Source organism: Amyelois transitella, chromosome 16 (assembly GCF_032362555.1).
Source record: "Amyelois transitella isolate CPQ chromosome 16, ilAmyTran1.1, whole genome shotgun sequence".
Classification (NCBI taxonomy): Eukaryota; Metazoa; Arthropoda; class Insecta; order Lepidoptera; family Pyralidae; genus Amyelois; species Amyelois transitella.
Window position 1 is genome coordinate 1,711,309 of NC_083519.1, and position 24,634 is coordinate 1,735,942.

The following is a 24,634-nucleotide window of genomic DNA, read 5'->3' on the forward strand; positions in this document are numbered from 1 at the left end:
AAGTTAATTTACATTAATTCAGTGTAGATTTAATTCAGGGTTGAAAAGATACTAAAGATAGAAGACATGCTTTTCAGGGTTCGTGAAGGAAGTTGAAAGGATAACTCGAAAGCAACTACAATAACATCCGAATTTCGCTAACTGAGGGTAGGCTTAAGATCAAAAAACTTAGTAACTATCAATAATAACTAAATTATATATTTCATTTGTAATTATCCTTCTTTTCCCAATCTTTCATTTCTTTGTGATCAGTTGTCAAAAAACTTCGATGACCACCCATCTTATTTCTTGCCAATTTGTGTATTGCTGTATTACTACAAGCATTTTTTTATAATTCTATCATCAATACTTACCTACCCTACTTATTTTTACTTGATCATGGTTATTGAGAAGAAAGTAAATACTTTACATACATTTCCCTTAGTTTCCTTACTGAAACTACGGGAAGATATGGTGTTCAATATTATGTGTTTCGGCACGACCGCCACCAAAGGAAAGATAACGTCGCGTGATTGGTTGTTGTGACTTGTGGCGTAGAGATGTCGCCACAAATATTAGAATTGGTGGTTGTAAAACTTGTTACAGTTTTAAAATTCAGTAAAGGTAAAAGACAATAAATGATGAGCGATATTTAATTTTATTAAAATTCATTGTGAATAACGGGTACTGTTGCAATGGTCACCGGAATATCTTGTCGAAGAGTAGAATGAAAAAGGAAGATGACTTCCACCTGAAAATGTGCAAACAATTTAAATTAGTTAAGAAATTAATAACGATTATGCCATATCACACTTAAAGCACATATATATAAAGAGGCACAAAGAAATGCTGTTTATTTTCTGTATAACTTAGTTTAAAGTGCCTTAATATATAAATCCCTTTTTCCACTTTACTGACGACAAAAGCCTTTGACCGAATAAATTGATATGCATGGAGTAAGCAGTGCATTACGGGCACTTATATCTTTATATGAGAATTCTAGTGCGTGTTAGGATTAACGGAGAATATAGAGATAGGTGTTAGACAGGGATGTATTACGTCAGCTTGGCTGTTCAACCAATTCATTGATAGTTGTTAAAAAGGTTTGATAAGGATAAATTAGTCACTCGTCATATGTCTTTTTTTTTAAGGAATCATATCGGGAACTTTTTTTTATTTGCGAATGTAGATTAATCAAAATAAATTTGAAGGGATCGTGGCAAGTGAAAAGATGTAATCTTTGCCTACTTCTCTGGGAAGAGGCGTGATAATTAACACTTACCCTTAAAACATATGAGATTATAATCATGGCATCTGTTGTATACAGTGTAGACGGCGGAACACAAGGCACGTCCATACTAAAATTACAAGTTTCAGAAGTGGTGTTCGATATTTTATTGAATTCTACATGGTACAAGTTTCTTTCTTCAGCAGTATAGCCGTCAGAAATACTATACTGTAGCTTCTGAAAAATTAAAAAAATACGTTGAAAAAAAAACGCCGTTAGGTACGTACAGCGCCATCTATTGAATAGTTTAGTAAGCAAAATCTATAGAATGTTTGCAATTGCAACAAATTAAAAAAAATCTTGTTCTCATAACTGACGTTACAATAGGTTTTGACGAATAATAGGTACAAATTATTTTTACTTACTTGAATCAAATACACCTTAATTTTATTAATTATAACTTTTTCTTCGTTTTTAATTCTCAGTCGTAAAGGAATATTTTGTTTAGAAGCAAATCCTTCGTACGTTTTTAAACTCACAGAAAGATATTTGGAGTTCCAACATATTTTTTGAAATATATGCGTCGTAGGATCCTAGAACATATATTGTTAAATCTCAATATCAGATCAGAACACGTAGACCTAAAAACGTTTAAAATATGAGGGTAGTTGAATATCAATTGTAAATACTAACCAAAAACTCTTCAATGTGATTGAGATTAACATTTCCAAATACTATAAATGGGACTGTCTTTTTCGGTTTGAACATTCCTTTCATCTCAATTTTGATGTAGTAGTATACTTTTGCGATAGAACTCTCAAAAGTCGATGGCAGATCGCCAGGCAGCGCGAAATGAAACGGAAAATTGTAAATACCCGGATTGATGACTCTTCCTGAAAAGAATGGCTTGAATGTTTAGTACCATTGTTTTCGACTATTATTTATTTATGGTATATGGTATTAGTTAGATACCTAGGTCTAAATAAAATTTCTCAATATATAACCCTAGGCTTAAAATGTACATACTGAATGTGTTCCCAAAAACATCCATGTTAATGTGCAATAGTTTCTTCTTTTCCGAACATATTTTTATGTACGGAGCTGTGGGTTTCGACCTAGTCCATTGTGCCTCTCCAAAACCAAGGATTTGAAAGTCAACATCTGAAAAGATTCCATAAAATCAAAATTAATTTCTGATCGTCGCTTTAGTGAATATCATCTAAAAATTTACTTTGACGATCAATTTTCCGTTATGTACAGACGCTATTAAAAATGTTAAAGAATACAAAGTTCGGATGGGGTTTAAACTCGAAAATGGCCATCTATCCCACTAGACCAATTGAGTTGTCTCCTGTTGGGACAAGACACAACTGTGACGATTTACTGATTTCGTCTCAAACGAAATCGTCTCGGTTGTCCCCCCTAGGCGTCAGCCCCTAGATATACCAACTATTAAACCTGCACTTGCCACCTACGACTCCCTAAGTATCCTTGGAATTGGTATTTAATGGTATTTTGCGGTCTCTTCAAAAGCTTTGATATGGCATATATTCTCATTTTCTATGTATTGCTTCCCATTGTACTAATGGTGTCAGAGATTGATAAATATGTATATATCTCATTTTGTTTTTAGTGCAAAGAGTGAGGGGTAGCGTGAATGGAATGTTAATATTAGCTGATGGAATCAATGGGAAGGTCTTAAGAGGTCTGTTTCAAATACTTCCTATGCATGTATGTACATACATACACAGGTTTTAACCTTAGTATTTAAAACAGTATGTAATGTATGTGAACTATCTGATACTCTTTTTTAGCACATCTATCCTTCCGAAGCACGCAATAGTCATGTGAATTTTTTTTCTTCTAGAAATTTCTATGGAAAGCACCACTTCCACGCATCAAAATATTCTCAATTCTTGTAAATAATAAACGGCGATTATATTTTAAAGGATCCGTTATGTAGGTACATAAATGTTTTTTTAATAAATAAACAAATCAATATTTACTTTCAATGAACTTCTCCTTTGCGAATTCCAAGGTGACCGTCCCCGTCACTACGTCACCAGCGTACACCCTCCCGGTGGAATCACTATTCAGCGTCACCGTACAGTTTTCCCAGGTCATTTTCACTCCTCCACCTCGTTTTACTAAGGCGGTGTCACTACGTTAGGTGGAGTCAGGCTCGTATCGACAAACTCAATCAATAACAGATAATGAAAGATAAGTAACGTTGCGATACCTGAGATATCGTTTAGTTACAATCATTAAACACCAAATTGAATTATACGTATAATTTGTGTATTTGTTGAACATAACGACGCAATTAACATCCATAATCCACGATTAATTATTATATTTGTACCATGGTAATTTTTACCTGGATTTGAAAATAAATGAAACCATGTTTGTATAGAAATAATAAATATAATTAAAGTAATACATTTCAATGTCACAGAAAATATTTTTTTATCAACGAATGCATAAAGGAATTCAAGATAGATCACAGAATATATTATTTGACACATAAAAGTTATATAAAATTCAATTTTAAGTACCCTACACACTTAACAACATTTAAGTCTTGAAATCATAGCTTTAAATTAATAAAACGTGCATGTAACTATAAATCGATTCATTCAGTCGACTGATAGTACATGCTAATGTAAACATTTGATAAATGCATCTATGAATAAAATCTGTTCTGCAGAAACATATTTATTCATAAAATACCCGTCTCTTAGGACCCAAGTAGATTATAAAGTATTGCTTATTAATTCATTGGATTCTTCGAATTGGATTGCATAATTTTTAACTACATAAAAATAGATTAAAATATATACAAAATAGTTTGGAACTGAATTCCTTTATACAGTTTATATTTATACAACGCTCAATTGATCTTGACGCAAATCTTTTCAATAAAATAAATAATTACACGGCTTGTACTTCCAGAAAATTGTAAGAAAATGATCAAAATTTACTCCATCACAGATTCGATCAGATAGATATTATAAAGAATAGTCCGACTATTTAATATTCAAGAATTATTTGATACACTACTGATAGTGTATCAAATGGTTCTCGAATATTTAGAGCTTAATAAATGTGTTGATATAAAAGCTTAACGTTTCATCCCAAGAAATGTTATAAATGCGATAGTATTTTTGTTAATTCTTCACAGCAAAAGCAATGATCCAGTCTCCATTAAATTTTTAATACGACTCCCGGAAGAGGACATAGGATATATTTTACGCGGGCGTAATATAGTAAAAAAAAAAGCTTTACTTTTTACTAAATTTTACGGAAATCTGTTGAGCACTTTATTAAAAACAAAAACAGCGACGTAGATCACAACAATCTAAAACATTTTTTAAACTTAACTTATCCTTTGAGAGACGAAAGTACTTGCCCGCTAGATTTGAAATATAGTAGATTCGCAATTCATACATTTTCAGTCGTGTATAAATTAAATAATTCCCATCATTCGAGATAGTACGTAAATTGCTTATTAAATTACAGATACTAAATAGTGCCGTGTGGTTAACGACAACGGTACAGGGAAGAATGGGACCACTCCATCTCTTTCCCATGGATGTTGTGGGAAAGAGATAGAGATTGTATTGATAACTTGGGATTCTTTTTTTAGGCGATGGCCTAGGATTAGTGGCCTGTCACTATTTGAATCTCAATTCTATCATCAAGCCAAACAGATGAACGTGGCCTATCGGTCTTTAAAAGACTGTTGGTTTTGTCTACCTCGCAAGGGATATAGACGTAACCATATTTTTTTTTTTTACAAAATAAGTCGTAACAACCAAGTAACAGCAGCAAGATAATTTGGGAAATAAAATATAAATCATTAGTTTTATTCTGCCAAAACAGTTTAATCTGTGGCAGAACCTTCCAACCAGTCGGCGTCTGAATCCTTTAACAAGATGTGGACATAACAAAAATGTAATGTACATACTGTCAATTGTGACTGATAACAGTCGCACATCTGGGCCGCCGATCCAACATGGAGAACATAATAAAAATAATTTCTTATTTTATTTTATAAAAATATACAATAACACTAAAATATCCACGTTCAACGATGCAACATTGATCTATTTACTTAGAACTAAAATTACAAGTAGTATCAAATCGGGCGCCTGTTAAAACATGTAGGTATTTTATACGACACTACAAGAATTATATGTAGAAAGTTTTAAGAGGAAAGACGGCTGGTATTTAACAACGCACAGGCGAAACACACAGGTAGTAAGGATTTTAAAATCGCCGCGGAAGCAAAGCTTTAGCCAAAATCTTGCTGTTTGCATAAAAATCTGTTTTAAAGTTTGACCAGAAATAAAGGAGAGGAGTAGCTTTACCTCCATTCCCCAGCAATTTCGAAAAATCTTCTCTGACAACATAATTGCACAAAATTAAAGATTTCATCATCAGAAGAAAGAAACGAGAAAGAAGAAAAAGACTTAAGATTAAGCAATCAATATAGTAAGATGTCAAATTCTAGCTGACTGTAGTTTCGACTGTGCGTTTTTTACCACTCACTCATCATCGCTATAATTTAGGAATTTTTGTATTGATTGACGCTATGCTTCTCAGTCGAGTCAATCCTAACCGTGAAAAATTCATTCAATAGACCTCAAAACAATAATAGTCTCGTTTTTGAGTTACAAATACTAAAAAAACGGAATGTTATTGTTTTGTTGTATGTAACAAGTTTCAACAGGCGCACGACTCAAGCGCATTAACTTCTCACTTCACTGGACCACTATTTGCGTATTGCCTATGAGATTACTATCAATCAACAGTCAGTCTGTTTTCAATCTACCATCAATATTTCCGTTCAATTACATCAGTAACCAGTCATATCTTTGTCACTAAAGTCGCATATGATGACACCACTGGCCTTATAATATTTTACATTTAGTCTTTTTAGTAGTCTCTCCGGGAAGGAGACCAACCTTGTTACTTTAATTTTTCAATAATTCTGACGTCACAAATAAAATCTAAAATTGATTCAATAACCAAGAAAGTCGGTTATGCTATCCTATAGTAATCTTTCGTTGAATTACGCCATTTTCTAAAAGTGACATGTTCATCTTATTCATTCTTGACATCCTTGTTCGTATCAGTATAAAACTTCGTATATCGTCGCCTTTTTGTCTCCAGAACCCGTGATTATGTATTTGTCATCGGATGATATGTCGCAACTTAGAACTGATGACGACTCCTTCGACTGGAAATTTTGTTAGAAATTAGTTGTGTTGCTAAAATCGCTGATTTTATAGTGTGGATTGCTTAATCTAACTACAGGTATAATAACTGAGAATGAGTACCGTGTGGTTCTCGGCACCAACAGAAAGAGAATAAAATCGCTCCATCTTGTCGTAAAAGGCGAATAAGAGATATGCTTATAATCTTGTGATTCTCCTTTTAGGCAATGAGCTAGCAACATGTCACTATTGGAATCTCAATTATATCATTAAGCCAAACAGCTGAACGTTACCTAGAGTGTTCGAGACTTTTGGCTCTGACTACCCTGCAAGAAACATACACGTGATTATATGTATGTATGTAACTGAGAATAATGGGCACAGTCTAAAATCAAAAGGATTCTTACAAATTCACCATATAGCACTCCCGTGAGATGATGAAAGGCTGGCTATTGAATTCGGCGGCCATATCTCGCTTTTAAACATACTTGTCGGCTTGGTTGTTATACCTCGCGACATGTATTATTCCGTAAGACGAGGAAAGGCTGGCGGCTGAATTGGGCGGCCATATCTCGCTTTTTAAGATACTTATATAGATTGATAAGATAGAGAGACAGAGATAGAAAGTGGCAAGAGCGAGACGAACACAAACCTGGAATATACTAGTTCCGTACGGCGACCGCCAGGCGTTAAGGAGGTTGTCCTTCCCAGTGGAGACAAACCACTTCCCACTGGCCGCGAACTTCAAGGAGAGGACACAGGACTCGTGCAGCAATAGCTGGTAGCGGTCGGGCTTGCTCGCATGGAGCACCTCCACGTGGGAGTTCTCCATGCCCACCGCTAGCCATGGACCTGTTAACAAATTATATTGTTACTAGAGGCCGCCCGCGACTTCGTCCGCATGGAAACCCTATCAATCCCGCGGGAACTCTGGGATAAAAAGTAGCCTATGTGTTATTCTGGGTCTTCAGCTACCTACATACCAAATTTCATGGTAATCGGTTCAGTAGATTTTGCGTGAAAGAGTAACAAACATCCATACATCCATACAAACTTTCGCCTTTATAATAGTAGTAGGATACATTCGTTAATGGAATATTCTGATGCATGTCTTTCCGCGCAGGTAGTGAAGTAACATAGATATATACTACATACATAAATACATAACTGACGGCCTACATAGGTAATTGACGGCCTCTGTGGCGAAGCGGTAATACGCTTGTCTGTGACATCGGCGGTCATGATGAGAAAAGAACTTTTTCTGATTGGCCTGCATAAATCTACAATAATCGTACCCATATAAATACATATAATCACGTCTATATCCCCAGCGGGGTAGACAGGGCCGACAGTCTTGAAAAGACTGAAAGGTCACGGTTCAGCTCTACGGCTTTATGTCGGAATTGAGATTCAATTCGAGACAGGTTGGTAAGCCATCGCCTACACATATACACGGTTTCTATTCGGAGCATATGAATGTAACCTTGATAATTGCAGACCTTTCTAACTAAAGATTTCACTGCAACAATGAAGACACTGTAGAGAAATTAGTGACTCACCAGTAGGGCAGTACCCTAAAGAGAAAATCTGACTGGAAAAGTCGTGTTGATTTAGCTGTCTGCCCTCGCGCAGGTCCCAGGACCGCACGGTGTTGTCCAGCCCGCCGGTCCAGAGGCGCGTCCCGTCCGGACTTATGTCTATGCAAGACGCGCCGTCTGTGTGACCTGGACGATTAAAAAAAAACAAATAAAAGCTTGACCAGAAACTTATACACACACATACACATGGTCACGTCTATATCCCTTGCGGGGTAGACGGAGCCAACAGTCTTGAAAAGACTGAATGGCCACGTTCAGCTATTTGGCTTTATGATGGGATTGAGATTCAAATAGTGACAGGTTGCTAGCCCATCGCCTAAATAAGAATCCCAAGTTTATTTTTTCACTTGCCACAATCCGTGCGTAATTTAATACATTTAAACTGTTCGCGTTGCGTGATTATATTAATAATATAATATAATATAATAGTGTGCAAAAAAATAATCTCGTGAGCCCTTGTAAAGCTGAGCTTTTTCGCTAGTGTATGTTACATGATAAGAATGTTTAATGTGTGAATTGTATATATACCTTGGAATTGTCTAACTAAAGTTTGATTTTGCAGATCCCATACTGCGATGTTTCCGTCCGAACAGCAACTGAAACACACCTGCAAACGAATTTTAATATTAATTATGAATGAATCTGGCACTAAAACACTGCCTTGCGGGACTCCATGTACTATTTTCTTATCTTGATATCAACTTAGCTGACCTGATCGGCTCGGCTAGTCAATAACTGCTACAGCGTAGCAAAGTAAGCGATATTAAATACCATATAGAAAGCGTGGACGTATAATGATATCACTATACTTAGGTGGGGTAAATTCTTTTGTTAACTGATTAACTGACCTTGGAGTCGGGACTGACAGCTAAGGCGTAGCAGGCTGGCGCGGCGGCAGTAAGCTCGGCCACTAAACGAGGTGTGGGAGAGGATAAATCCCACATCGATAAAGTGGACGCCTCGCCACCAACTAGAAGTGTACGACCGTCTGGTAGCAACTTTACTGAGCGGATGTAGTTGTCACGTTGCTGCAACAAAAGTTTTGGTTTAATATCTGCGCGAATACGTAGTTTGACATATCTTATTCCCCTCCGCTAATGTTTCTTCTTGTCTTTCCAGTGAGCGATACCGCACATCCCACCTCTCCGTTCGTCAGCGTATGTTTCACCCCCATAGCATACATAATCCGACTATATCATAACGATCTCATAATAAATCCGCGTTTTTATTATTTACACACATAACACAATGTTACATCTATCTATTAGAAGTATGATTTCGAAATTTGAGACACATTAAAACTTTGAAAACGAACCTTATATTATACATTATTATTATTTCACTTACTTTGTCGCCATTCGCACAGAAAATCATCACTTATCAAAAAATCTTCTTAGCTGGGAATCCTGTATTACTAATGTCACAGTTTAACAAACCCCTTCCCCCCTGGAAAAATCCGCATGGCGCCTCCAGTGAGCGACAGGTCACCATACACTAACTTTCCATTATCCAGCGTATGTTTCACCGCAGATAGCATTCATAATCTGATTATATCACAACGATCCCGTAATAAATTCGAATTTTTATTCCACATACAAAACATCCAAGTCTATATTAACCTACAAGAAGATATATTTCGATATTTCTGTCATATGAAACTTGTAGAAGTAAACTCACCAAGCAATCCAACTGCGACAAGGGTTCGAGCGCGGCCGGCGAGCCGGGGGAGCTGACGTCCCACAGCTTGACGCAGCCCTTGCCGCCGGTGAAGGCGCGGCGCGCGCCGCCCGCCGCCGCCAGCGCCACGGCGCACACCACCTCGCCGTGCGCCAGCGCCGCCGCCTGGCGCGCGCCGCGCGGCACGCCCGGCGCCGCCAGCGCGTCCGCCGGGAACCCCACGGGCTGCAGCGGCCCGCCGCACGAGTGGAACGAGTACGCGCTGGAATATACGCATTATTCGACGTACATTACATTGGTTAGGAGACAGTTGTGAATGTGGATGAAGCGAAGAGAGTATGCAGAGATCGTGGCAAGTGGAAAGATGTAGTCTCTGCCTGCCCCTCCGGGAAAGAGGCGTGATTTTTTTTATGTATGTACATTACATAATTCATCAAGTCTGTCTTAACTTTTCGTGTTTCTAGCTCCATTCTCATAATCAATTTTAAAATTAAAAAAGAGCCTCATAAAGCTAATCATGAAATAGATTTGGTGGGTACTATTCTGCTAGGTCTAAAATCTCAAAGGCCAAAAGGCGAGGACAAAGGGATTGAGCGGTACGTGTACGTAACTGGTTCCAATCGTTAACAGAACGTTATTTAATGAAAATCTTTAGGAAACTAAGCATTTTGGCGGGGTCAAAGTGTGCATTAGGGCGGAACGTGTACGCAAACCTGTTGTTTACATACATACATAAACTCACGCCTCTTTTCCGGAGGGGTAGGCAGAGACTACCTCTTTCCACTTGCCACGATCCCTGCATACTTCCTTTGCTTCATCCACATTCATAACTCTCTTCATGCAAGCTCGGCGGTTTCGGGCACTTTTGACCTGACCCTTCACCAGGACGTCCTTAATTTGATCAAGATATGTTCGTCTAGGTCTTCCCACCCCGACCTTTCCCTCCACACTCTCCTTGTATATCTGCTTAGTCAACCTGTTTTCATTCATCCTCTCCACATGACCGAACCATCTCAACATACCCTTTTCTATTCCTGTAACTACATCTTCTTTCACATCACAACATTCCCTTATCACGCTGTTCCTTATCCGGTCACTCAATTTCACACCCAACATACTCCTTAACGCTCTCATTTCCACTGCATTTATGCTGCTTTCGTGCTTCTTTTGCCATACCCAACTTTCACTCCCATACATTAATGTCGGGACCAACACGCCCCTGTGCACAGCCAGTCGAGCCTTTTTGGATAGTTTCTGACTGCTCATAAAGGCATGCAAAGCTCCATTCACCATGTTCCCCGCGTTCACTCTCCTTTCAATATCACTATCACACTTGCCATCTGATGTAAACTTTGATCCTAGATATACAAACTCTTTCACTTGCTCAACTTTTTCTCCTCCAATCAAAATATTACATGCTGTCATTTCTTTCTCCATTTCAAAAACCAGTGTTTTAGTTTTACTTACGTTCACTTTCATTCCTTTCTCTTTTAAAGCTTCATGCATACAGTTTACCATCTCCTGTAACTCCTCCGCTGATGACGCCAGTATAACCTGATCGTCGGCATAGAGCAGACATTTGACGAGTAATTCATTCATCCTTAATCCACTTTCAGACTCTTTCAAATCTGTCAAACATCTATCCATAAATAGGTTGAACAGCCAAGGTGACGCAACACATCCCTGCCTAACACCTTTCTCAATCTTAAACCACTCAGTGTGCGCTCCGTTTATCCTGACACAAGCACTCGAATCCTCATATAAGGATTTCAGTGCTCGTATCAAGAGACTGCTCACCCCATGCATAGAAAGTGCTGACCACAATTCATTCCTCTCAACTCTGTCATAGGCCTTTTCCAAATCCACGAATGTGCAATAGACTTTTTGACTCTTGGCCAAAAACTTTTCGGCTATGCACCGCAAAGAAAAGACCTGATCAGTACATCCCATTCCCTTTCGAAATCCCGCTTGAGCATCCCATATTTTGTCATCAGTTTCATTCCTGACTCTATTAATCAATACCTTAGCATACAATTTGCCGACGACGCTAAGCAGGCTTATACCACGATAATTTTTGCAGTCCAGTTGTGACCCTTTTCCTTTGTAAAGTGGCACAATAACAGCCTTACACCAATCTTTTGGTACTCGGCCGCTTCTCCAACACAAATTGAAAAGGCAGTACAACTGTCTAGCTACGACGCCTTTTCCTGCTTTAAGCATCTCGACCGACACTCTATCATACCCGGCAGCCTTACCCGCTTTCATACTCTTAAGTGCTTCCACAATTTCAAACATTTCAATTTCGCCTTCCATCTCATTCTCTTTTTCTTCGCTATAGCAGAACTCTTTCTTATTTTCTTCCTTTTTTTCAAATAAACTCTCAAAATAGTCCTTCCATATCTTTAGCACACATTCTTCTCCTTTCACAACGCTACCATCCTGGCATCTGATCCTAGTCAGCTCTCTGGTTATAGTTTTTCCTCGGGCTGACCTTACCTGTTGTTTTATTATTTTTATTTCATACAAAGCAAAATTTTAAGACACTTGAGGGCAGATAGTCATGTCAAGTATATTCTTTACTCACGATTTAGTGGGCCCTATGCCATTGGGCCTCAAATGGGGGGTATTATGAGAGTTATTGGCGGGGTCGAAGGGCGCGTTGTGGCGGTAGGTGTAGGGGAAGCCATACCGCGCCGCGCCGGTGGGCGTGGCGGCGCGGGGGACCTTCCCGCCGGGCGTGCCGGGCTTTTCCTGGAATAAACATATGTTTTATGTTACCGCCTTTCTTCTAATTCAAGTTATTTAGTCCTATAATGTCACATGATATAGTAAAAAGTTTCTCAATTCTATGAATCACTAAACCCTTTTGATAAACACACAATTTTATAAACTTTTTCCAGCCTCAGATATGAACCTGTTCAAGTCACAACCGAAACTCAGTCCTAGGGCCTATCCTCCTTAGTTCTTATGTTAATGAATCACAATCATAAATTATTCCGAATAGACAACATTTCATATTTTCCAAGTACACAAACAAAAATTACCGTTTCTTAATTTTACTATTCTAGATCGGAATAAATATTAACTTCATTTTTTTTCTGACAAATACACTAACGTTACGTTAACATATTACGTATACAGCCCCCGTACCAAGGCATGCGCGACGCCGTTTTTATCGCGCGTAAATACTATATATCGCTGTCCCGTTTCACGCCCTAATAAAAAGCTGTATAGCGATAGTTTACCGAGCGATATGAAATGCTGAACGACATTCACTTATTCGCGATGCAAGTAACTACTGGTGCCGTGTGGTTTCCGGCACCAATACCAAAAAAGAATAGGACCACTCGATCTCTTTCCCATGGATGTCGTAAAAGGCGACTAAGGGATAGGCTTACAAACTTGGGATTCTTATTTTTAGGCGATGGGCCAGCAACCTGCCACTATTTGGATCTCAATTCTATCATTAAGCCAAATAGCTGAACGTGGCCATTCAGTGTTTTCAAGACTGTTGGCTCTGTCTACCCCGCAAGGGATATGGACGTGACCATATGTATGTAAGTAACCACTCACGTCTTTGGAACTCTTGGGCGTGGACCGGCTTGACGAAGAACCAGAGCGCGAAGGAGGTCGCGGGCCGTTCTCGGCTCGCTCGCCCGATGTCCGACCACCAGGCGACCCCCTTTCTTCCTGAAAATATTCATATTTGTAGGCAACCTTCATAGTATGCGCCATAGCAACGGTTGCCATGATGTTGTTTGTGAGATTTATGTCAAAATATTTTTTTTTGTTACATGTTCTTAATTTTTATGTTAATAATACAGTTATTTTGAAATTGATTATTTCTATCCTCTTTTCTCCTTCTATCTTCTGTAGGAATTAATAACTTTTATAACTATACTTCCTACAATATTTATTTCATACAGCTTATATTCGTGTAATGCCGCGTGGTTTCCGGCATTTAAGATAATAGAACCACTCCATATCAATCCTATGGATATCGTAAGAGCGACTAGAGGAAGGCTAATAAACGTGGGATTCTTCTTGTTGGCGATGGGCTAGCAATCTGTCACTATTTAAATCACAATCTATCATAAAACTATACAGCTGAACGTCTTTTCGAGACAGTTTACTCTGTCTATGCCGCAAGAGATAGACGTGATTATATGTATGTAACAAGGTCATCTTACCTCATTAGCAACATCAACAACTAGATCTTGATCACTTTTCTCCGCGTCGCTATCCTAAAAACGCAAATCTTTAATTAGTGTATGAATAACCCAATAAATACATTTATTTGGCTAGCAATGAAAACATTCTATTTACAGATCACAGCTAATCATGAAGAGGGCGAAACACGATCCAGTATCAAATAATTAAACGGATCTAAAACTGTGGACCTAATATCTAAATATAATATTGTGCTCTCATAATAGCTTTGATTAAAGATAAGAAAAGAAAATTTGGAATTTACTCATAGCGACCCTGGAACACCCTCTTAAAAAGCACAAACTCAACAAAATCCAATTTTTTTATCAAACCTGATGTTACAACTGATCTTGTATAAGGCTCTACGCACATAATTATAAATGTAACATTCATTTGATGTTTAGAATTCACGTCTTGTTTTAGACGTACCTGCCTAGGCTTAAAAATTATAACATGTTTTTTTTTACAATTAAAAAATTACATTTCATCTTTTGGCTCTGTTAGTTGTTTTGTTACTTTGTTTTACGTGGCGTTCCGCTGTATATAAAATCAATTAAAAAAGTAACTTTATTCAAAAAAAATTTTGTACCTATTATTTTTTTAATAGTGATAAACAAACATCATCCTTTGAACATTTAGGTAGAAAAAACCTCAATAATATTATAATACGTAAAGCCTTACACCGATCACAAGTACCAGGGGAACATAAAAGCGAGAAGCAACGCATATGAAGCGACACATACACTACACAGACTCACATGACTGAGTACCTTCTCCTCTTTCCGACGTTTTGCATCCAAAGCCTCTGGTTCGGGTGAACGAGGCCTGTATTTCTGTTCTCGTTCGTGTGGGGACACCGATCGTCTCTTTAACAATATGATTCAAAATTGTACTTTACTATGGCGGAACAAAGTACCAATTACCCAAATAGGTTCCCAAAGCGTTACTGCGGCGAAGTGCGAGTAGGCACTTCCTTATAGTAAAGTCGTATTGTTAACCGTTCGACCTTACATGCTCGTAAGGGCCCTGTCAAAAATGTTGGCTTAATAATTACCTGTTGATAGACGTCATGTTATGCCTGTTATGTTTTATTCAGTTACCTGTTAGTTAGGCTCAATCTGCGTGATATGTCCCGTACATATTAAATTACCTGTTGCAATCGGGCGTCGTCCCTCGGCGGATGTGGATGAGGCGGTACCGGGGGCGCAGGACCTAGCAGAGGTGGCTTGATATCCGAGGGAGGAGGCAACTCAACCTGTAAAGCGACAGATCTTTTATAGCAAAACTTTTTATCTTATGAATTTCAAAAGAACAAATACGCTTAAAAGATTTATAAAACCTTTGCACGCATTTCGCTGAAATCATCTATAACAATAGTCATGGTGATCAAAAACCATGTAAACTAATCCAACTTTACGATAACTTCACCAAAAAATGTACAAAATTTATCAAATATAATATCGAAATAATATCAAAGTACCTTATGAGCGGGCGGGGGTATATGAGGCGGGGGCGGGGCGCCTCCCGGCGCGAACAACATCCCCGCCCCCAGCAGCCCCCCCGCCGCCACCCCGTGGGCGCCCAGACCGGCCTGTGCGTGTATCTGTTGCTGTAATCATACAAAAATAAATAAAAACCATTTATTCCGAGCAAAGCCCATACCTTTAATGTTAGTTATACAAAAAACTTAAATATTTATTTTACGTTTCGCGAGCTGGATGCGAATCCAGATATGAATATGTAACTAATTACGACTTTATCCCTTACGTCAGAGAGCCTAAAAGCCTGTGTCGGTCTTCTTCTTCCTCTTGGCGTAAGACCCGGTTACATCCTCACATTTCTAGAGAGGAACCCGGGGCACGCCTTTACGACTATGATCCTAAATTGGATGAGTTAGATTTTTACACGAAGCGACTCCCATCTAACCTTTGCAGGGGAACCTTATTCATATTGGATCATGGTTACACATTCAGTTGTCTGACTGTGCAGATTTCCTCACAATGCTTTCCTTCACCGTAAGAGCATAGTTGGCACTCAAACTAGACTAACTCAGGAAAACGAGTCATTGGTACACGGCCGAGGTTGGATTTGAACCTGTGCCCACGCATTATTTGCGCCTTAACCACTCGACCACTGACGCTCCATTCGCCAATGTTGGCAGGTTTTCTTCCCTCTCCCAATATTAAGATGACATATGCATCTTTAATCTTCTTTTAAAAATGTTACTTTAATATGTCACCTGAACATCTGTGAAGTGTTGTGAAGTGAGTAAGTTTACGTGGATTGATTGTTATTCGATAAAAAATCATCAAAGTTGGCTTATTTTACTATTAAGAAAATTATATGAAAACTATCATTACCTCCATACTCAATCCTTAAAAATAATGAATAGCGAATTAACTACGTCACTTTTAAGCGTTTAAATATTTCAACGCTATCAATCCGCTAGTGTGTAAGCGCTCTTAAACAAGTGCAATATGCTGTGACTAAAAGTAAGTCACACGTAAATATGTACAAAAAAGTTAAGTCAAAATTATACAAGCGTTGTGTACACGGCAAATTAAGAAATCACTTGTTGATAAAACCGTTTACTTGTGGATTTGAGTTAGCCTTGTGAAGAAATTCAAACAAGACTCGTTGAATACAAACAAATCATTTAAAAAAATTATATGTGTAACGTATAGAATCATCATATTAAGCGTGTCGTGTGCTGTTTGAGTAAAAAAATATACCTATTTAATTTGACTGGCAACCTGTCACTATTTTAATCTCAATTAAGCGAAACAGCTGAACGTGGCCTAACAGTATTTAGTCAAGATTGTTGGCTCTGTCTACCCCGCAAGGGATATAGATATGATGTATGTATGTTATGTTGTATGTTTGATTTGACGGCCATGTAAAAATCCCATTAAGGATCTTCATTTTATTTTCTTCTCTTATTATTTTGATACCAGAGTATTTATTTTTTTGAGATTTGTTTTATTTCGTGTTTTAAAAAGACGCCATTTTCCTCCATGTCTCAAAATCTACTGTAGTCTATAATCGTAGAAGACCTATAAATACATAAATAAATCACGCCACTTTCCCGGAAGTATACGCAGAAACTGCATCATTCCATTTGCCACGATCCCTGCACACTCCATCTACTTTCATAAATCATTTCATATTAAATTTTTTTATACAGTGGACCACATAAAAATGTAACCCCATAGGTACCAATCGTCTTTCATATATTAAGATGATACCTATACTACACTTTCCTTGTCGCCCACTGTACTCTTGACATTTTGATAATTTTCAAATGTTAAATGAATTACAAAAGCCGAAGACGAAGAAGCTGCTTATTCAGACACAATTCTAACTACTACTTATTCGATAGCTGTAAAGTGCCCCGCGATAGATAATGTTAAAACTATGATATTGTGAAAACTATTAGAAGGTTAATATTCGCCAAACACTTTGAAAACATTATGAAATTCATTTTTAAGTGTGTCATACTAAAAACGTTCTAGAAGAAATGTTTGTATGTTAATTTAATAATTACAGTTAATGTATGCGTATTATATTCTAGAAAAAAAAATCTCAAGGTTGAATATTGAGGAATTACAAACAATATTTCAAACTACAAATAAATGAATCAACCTCTTAGCATTCCTGAGAAAGGGGTTTGACGAACAGACAGCCAACAATATTATGATTGCTCACACACAAAGACGTCATGTCTTTCTCCCCTGCCGGGTAGACTTTATGTTAACTCTTATAGTTCGTCCAATTCTGCAATTTCGTAATCAATAAAATGTTAATCACGCAATAAATGTTTATATTATTTATTATAATAACATCTCTAATGACGTCATCCATAACCTTTTTCCAATTCCCGTTTCTAAGACGTTCAATAACAGGCATGTTAGTTTATTCCCTTGCGGGGTGGACAGAGCCAGCAGTCTTTAAAGACTGATAGGCCACATTAAACTGTTAGGCTTAATGATAGTACCTATTGAGAATTGAGATTCAAATAGCGACAGGTTGCTAGCCCATCGCCTAAAAGAAGAATCCCAAGTTTACAAGACTATCCATCAGTCGAATTTTAAGACATCAATGGGAAAGAGATGGAGTGATCCTATTTTTTTTATTGGTGCCGGGAACCACACGGCAACCTGAACATGTTAGTACATGCACATGTTAGTACTTAGAAATAAGGTATATCTAAAAAATACTCAAGACTTTAAATTTCTACAGAATAAACACTAATCCCAAACTCAGACTCAACCCGAAAAACTATCGCTGTCCCGTTTCACGTCATAATAAACGGCGAAACAGCGATAATTTTTTGCGCGATAAAAACGGCGTCGCGCGTACTATGCTAGCCCCGCTTCTTTGTAATTTCAATTAAATTAAGTCTAGTAAGGCAGATTAATAATTATCCTTCACAGAATTAAAAAAAAAAAAACAACCATGTATAAGAGAAATTCGCGACCATTCATCCTTTAGAAAAGTATTGGTTAGTTTGTTAGTTCTTTTATAGGTGGTATAATTTTCAGGCATGCGCATGCATGCGAGAAAATTATACCATCAACTTCATATTTCATTATGCATCAGAATTGAAAACAATTAGGTTGAGTTTAGGTACCCAATACATTCATTTTCTTTACAATGTATTAGGAAAGCTCGTGTCTTTTCTATATACTTAAACGTTAAATTGTTATCCCTTAAGCTGAATTCGCAGCTACGTGTTTTTTGCAAAGTGCATATAATCACTTTTTATTCCTTACAGAGCCAAGTCTTGAAAAAACTGAAAAGCTACGTCCATTCAGCGGTATGCTTCTGATGGAACTAAGATTCAAATAGTGACAGGTTGCATGCACGTAGTCGAAAAGAATTGAGATTCTTCTTCAAACAGTTCAAAAAACGAACGAATGAAAAAGTTGCAACTTAACACGGCGCTGCGTTCCGGCCGTTTAATTTGACAAATAATTAAATTTCAGAATCCAACAGTAACCTTTTTAGTATATTATATGTTAATTTAAAATAAATCAATCAAAAAAATATCTAAAAATATTTATCACACTCTCATTCAATGACTCCACTTCAGAGTTGTGGAAGTGATATTTTACCAAGTGAAATGCTTAGATAAAGGACATCCCATGTGACAACGTGGCAAAACTTTGTTTCTGTGCAAGTGATATCAACAGAACATAATGAAAATGCAACATTTAAAACAACCAAAGTATTTAACGTAAATGAAATTTAGACCAACCAAAAAAATTATTAAAAAAAAAAAAACAATTGTTAATCACAACGGATATGTATGAAAACGATATCTGAACTTACAAAGAGATGTTGTAGGCAATGTAGTTGATTTTGCTGTTGACAACAAAAAAAGTTAATTTCACTTACAACAGCAAAAAAATCTTTATTTTTACGCTTTCTTCCATGGAGTATACTTAAAGAAGGCATTATTTTGTTCCTGTTTTCATTAAAAAGTTTTGTGACAATATAACACATGGTTGCCGTTTTCCGAATTAAAAAGAATAACTTTCAATGTTTAAAAAAAGAAACATTGTATATTTTTTTTGAAACACTGGCCTTAGGCAAAAACAAATCAAATATAAATAATATAAGAAGCCAATTGAAAAAAAAAACAAGTGAAAACAAAAAACAATTTTTTTGAATAGTTTGAACAACTCGTTGAAAAAGGGGTTAACTCAACTCATTCTCATAGAATGAAGATTAGAATATGCTACATTAGCAAAATTTAAAAAGAAATTATTTGCACTTTGTGGCTGTACTTTTACGATTTATAAGTTTGTTTTTCGCCTTAGAAGCTGGATTATTATTTGTGAAGAGTTCCATATAGCTCCCCTGTGAAACAATTCCGCATTGAATACAGCGAAATAAGTCATTGTTCACAATGTACTTATACCTATTAAAAGTGCCACCATACCTCTCTGTGGCCTCGGTGGCGCAGCGGTGGTGCGTTTGTCTGTGACAACAGAGATCCCGGGTTCGAATCCCTGCCAGCTCATGTCATGTGTCATGATAGGAAACGAACGTTTTGGAACTGATTGGCCTGGGTCTTGGAATTTTATCTACATATATAAGTATTTATTATCTAACTCAATCTGTGTATATTTGTCCTGTATATATAAATTTTGTATGGATTTAGCCTAAAGAAGTGATACTAAGTTTACTTATGAAAAGCTTTAAGCTCAAACATCGTGAATTACTTCGCAACTTTCTTCTGTTAATAATGTGATAGGAACGGAAGTATTTGACATACTGAACATTAAAAACTTACCCCAATGATAGCATTGAGCTCGGACATGGTGACTTGCTTCGCCAACGCGGCAGTTAAAGCGACTTGCTTCTTAAACTAATGCGACAACTGAAGCACATGAGACATTGAACATTAAAAGCTTACCCCAATGATAGCATTGAGCTCGGACATGGTGACTTGCTTCGCTCTATCGACGGCCGAAGCAACTTGCTGCTGGTGCTCTTGCGCCAGGAACGGAAGCACTTGTCCGATTATAGCACTGAGACGTTTTGCTATCTCTGTCTGTAAAATGATATTTAGGCTTGAACATGATATTGAAGAAATGAAATACACATATCATCAATCACCTTCCAAATAAAAACAATTAAGTGCTGAAATTCGATTGCAATCCATTATTTCTTTTTTGTTTTAACGGTCATAAGGAGAAATGAACTTTAGCTAATAGTCTATCTATAAAAGTATAAATTATAACATACATACATACATATGGTCACGTCTAAATCCCTTGCGGGGTAGACAGAGCCAACAGTCTTGAAAAGACTGAATGGCCACGTTCAGCTATTTGGCTTATTGATAGAATTGAGATTCAAATAGTGACAGGTTGCTAGCCCATCGCCTAAAGAAGAATCCCAAGTTTGTAAGCCTATCCCTTCGCCTTTTACGACATCCATGGGAAAGAGATGGAGTGGTCCTATTCTTTTTACATTGGTGCCGGGATCCACACGGGATTATAAATTATAAAATATAGTATTGTCGAGTATCTCGTTACAGAAGTTTCGAACTTACTTCGAGGCTTACTCAATATGTGTAATTTGTCTCATATATTTTTTTTTTATTTATTATAAAGAACTACAGTGTGTACAGTTTTAAAGTGATAAAAGATACTAGCCGATCTTAATATTATTAAATAAAAAAAGATTTAGATAAGTAAGTAAGTACATACTCTAATTCATCAAATATGTAAATGTTTCTTATTCAGTTAAAATTTTCTAGTGATTTTATTAAAAAGATAGTGTGATGTAAAAATATAATTTGCATGAATGACGTAAAAGGCGACTAAGGGATTATAAACTTGGGATTCGTCTTGTAGTTGTAGGCGATGGGCAAGCAACCTGCCACTATTTGAATCTCAATTCCATCATAAAGGCATTCAACTGAATGTAGCTTTTCAGTCTTTGCAAGACTTGGGTTTGACTACCCCGCAAGGGATATTGACTTGACTGTATGTGTGTATGTATATTAAAACATGTACCTGTTTGTGCATTTCCACATTCAATCCGTAAGACATTTCATAATACTGAAAAAGAAAGATTAGTATTTTAAAAGATTAGTTTTTTTTATAATTCTCCTTCAATTAGTATCCAACCACTGCAAAAGTAAATTAAGTTTTTTGCCTGTAGGTCTATCTATTTTCTTGCTCGCTTTGTATAAGATATTCCCTCTTATTGGCCAGCTTCAAAGTGGCCAAATATCAGCCAGCTCATGGTCTGAAAGATATTGTGTAGGCAAAAATGTCTTTTGTGACCGTTTTTTGGCTCCTGTGACATTCAGAGAAAATACACTCAACCACAAACTAAAAAAAACGTAAATGATAATAAGACATATAGATGCTTATAGATTTATATGATTGCTATATTTTTTAGACAAGCAACTGATAATGTGAAACTCAATTCCATCATTAAGCCATCTCACTCAATATGGCTTAGGAGTCTATCTACCCCGTAAGAGAAAAGGACATAATATATGCTCATATGATATAAGAAAGAAATAATTACCATAACATAATGCCTTTGCATTTCTGTTTTTTCATTGGCCAGCTTTTCACATTCTATTTTTAAACTGAAAAAAAAATTTAACTTTAGATTATTTTCATAAAAACTACCAACATTCTAAATAAAGTGAACTAGATCACCAACAACCCTTAAACTTACAGAGATTGACTTATGAAAAAACATAAAAAGAAAAACAAATCAAACAGCTTACTTTCAGTCTTTTAGAGACAGTTAGCACTGTTCCCCATAAGGGATTAAGATGAAATTATTCTTAAGAGGGAGTTGCTTTGTCGAAAACCTGAGTTACCTTACCCTCGATTCATGGCCAAGGATGAATCCTGATCTTTTCTTCAGAGTGGTGAGGATATAACCAAGACTAGCACCAGGATGAATAAGAAAGAATGGTAAATTTATGTTGAACAAAATTAAAAAAAAATTTGCAAAAATTTCAAATTTCCAAAATCACTTTTAGTGTACCAAAATTTAACAATCTTTATGGAAAACAACTTTTACAATACCAAATACCAAAATTACTTAATAACGTACCATCGACATTGAAAGAAGAAATTAATACCAAAAATCTTAAAACAAAATTAAAAAAATACTTTCTTTATAAAATTCAGCCAGCATAATTCACCCCGTGTGGTACCGAGACATTCTTAACTTGTATTTTGCTGGGTGTGATGCGTAGCATTGCATTTGTAAAACTACCTACATTTTATGGATGTTCAACGATGAGTGCCAGTGTACGTTCAAACCTACATATTATGGTTTTTGTTACACTGTAGCAGTTAAATGTATGTAATTTAAAAATGTCTAAGTTTAATAATAAATAAAATAAATAAATAAATAAAACCAATCCCGAAATGTATGTGTTGTAGGTATACTATTACAAATCAAAAATTTTAAATAAAATGTTAATTAATATTTATAATTTGACAGAATGATCATCTGGAATTATTATCAATTTACCTTTACTGTGTGAACATAACACATCATTAACATATATTACCTGTGATATTGTGCTTGTAAAAAATTAAATTCCTCTTTTATCCTTTCTAATGTGTCTGCTACTGTAAACTTTAAAGAACCTGGAGTGGGTTGCGGCCCCTGAAATTATTGAAATCTGGCCCAATAAGGAAGTCTAAGGAAACAAACAATATACAAAAGAAGCAAGTTTTATTATATTCTTGTAAGATGCTTTTACATGACTGGTCAATATTGAAATTGTAAAGTATAATTATGGTTGTACTCAATGGAGCATTTAGACTCCCAAGGCTGTGTCAAACAGGCAGACAAACATTGTTAAGCTTTTGACTTGTTGTGGAGCTACAGTGTACAGCTACAAAAATTTGGAATTCATAGTGATATTATGATTGATCTACTTCTTTTTGAAGAGAAGTAAACACATTTGTTCACTGAAAATTTGAAGTAATTAATTCCATTTCACTGCTGTGGCAAAAGATTTTAGAAGAACTTCTGGATGTGTCATAGGCCTTAGACAAACAACAGACTCCAAGTCTCCAATTAATTAAACATTTTCATTAGTGCATTATTAGTTACTTTCACAACAACAATTACCTAACTGGTATTTGTTGTAGTTTACATTTTATAATTACCATCTTTTTTAATCATGTAAAAGCACCTAAAACTGCTACATAGCAAGAATAAATTGAGAAAAATAACACAAACCCTTACCGCGGCGGCTGGATGCCGCGACGGCGTTGGGTACATTCTGCTTCTGCCTTCTACTTTATATACACAAACAATCACGAAGAACTCTCTTTAGATCCGTTAGCGAAAAACACCGGCACCATTTCGTAAAAGACTGTCCGCCACTGCTATAATGCACAAAACACCGGAGAGCTCGGCTTACACGCTACGCTGAATGATAAGCACAAACTTTGCCTTAAAAGTTTTGAAATATCTGTCATTATATATCATATACAACTTTTAGATACTAATATTGGTACAGATACTGTATGTTACCTAAATTATAACAAAAATAACTTAATTTTAACAAGGAAAAACAGTCTCGCTAAATTTTAACCATAAATCCACGCCGTAATTTTTGTTGGGCCGTCTGTCATTCATTCTGTCATACATCCATCAAAATCAGTCATTATGGGATGTACTCACTTTGCAATTTGTCTCAGCAACTTATCGCCACGAGACCCTAAATGACTAAGCAAGTTGCAAACAAATTTGAGGTCGTATCGTATGTCTGAGGAGCACAACGAAACCAGGGAAGCTACAAATCAAATTAGCTACCAAAAGGGGCAAACAAATTTTCAGATAGTGGAAACCTATAGTTCCAGTCTATACTTAAAGGAAATTTTTTACTGTAAAATTGTCACAGGTGACCATTGCGATTCATAATATTTCCGTATATTTAGTTCATTAACAAAAAAAAATTCCAGAAATATTGTAATTTTGAAAGTTAATTTCAATAGAACTCCTTACTCTTAAAATACTTAAAGCTTTTAACGTAAGAAAGTAAAGAAAGAAAGAAAGAAAGAAAAATCTTTATTTGGCGCAAGATGTAACATAACATTTTCATTCATAAACAGAGATAAAAAAAAAAAAAAAAAATACATGATGCGACCAAAAGGGTTTCCACTCAGCATATGCATGTGTATGATGAGGTTACACAATGCGCTGATTTTCAGTGGAAC

The 24,634-nt window shown here is 36.5% G+C and overlaps 2 protein-coding genes across 9 annotated transcripts; both read right to left on the minus strand.

Annotated features, from left to right (window-relative positions):
* Positions 1–618: 618 nt before the first annotated feature.
* On the minus strand, positions 619–3,419 carry LOC106143315 (arrestin domain-containing protein 3). The gene is made up of 6 exons (XM_013345365.2): positions 3,214–3,419; positions 2,234–2,368; positions 1,901–2,100; positions 1,633–1,800; positions 1,262–1,444; positions 619–730 (listed from the first exon to the last, which is right to left on the minus strand). Exons 1-6 carry the CDS (start codon positions 3,329–3,331, stop codon positions 641–643), a joined length of 894 nt encoding a protein of 297 aa, XP_013200819.1. The 5' UTR covers positions 3,332–3,419; the 3' UTR covers positions 619–640.
* A 217-nt stretch (positions 3,420–3,636) lies between these two features.
* LOC106143314 (protein groucho) lies at positions 3,637–24,037 on the minus strand. 8 transcript variants are annotated; one of them, XM_060948564.1, is made up of 18 exons: positions 23,658–24,037; positions 22,972–23,069; positions 21,963–22,026; positions 21,440–21,484; positions 20,332–20,469; positions 19,242–19,274; positions 15,391–15,519; positions 15,061–15,165; positions 14,654–14,776; positions 13,892–13,945; positions 13,275–13,391; positions 12,286–12,452; positions 9,702–9,963; positions 8,873–9,052; positions 8,553–8,631; positions 7,986–8,150; positions 7,079–7,278; positions 3,637–6,449 (listed from the first exon to the last, which is right to left on the minus strand). In XM_060948564.1, exons 1-18 carry the CDS (start codon positions 23,691–23,693, stop codon positions 6,342–6,344), a joined length of 2,103 nt encoding a protein of 700 aa, XP_060804547.1. In that variant the 5' UTR covers positions 23,694–24,037; the 3' UTR covers positions 3,637–6,341. The 8 variants fall into 8 exon arrangements, with proteins under 8 accessions (XP_060804547.1, XP_060804549.1, XP_060804548.1 ...); XM_060948566.1 differs by having other exon boundaries at positions 14,681–14,776; positions 23,652–24,037; XM_060948565.1 differs by having other exon boundaries at positions 14,669–14,776; positions 23,652–24,037.
* Between the last annotated feature and the right edge of the window lie 597 nt (positions 24,038–24,634).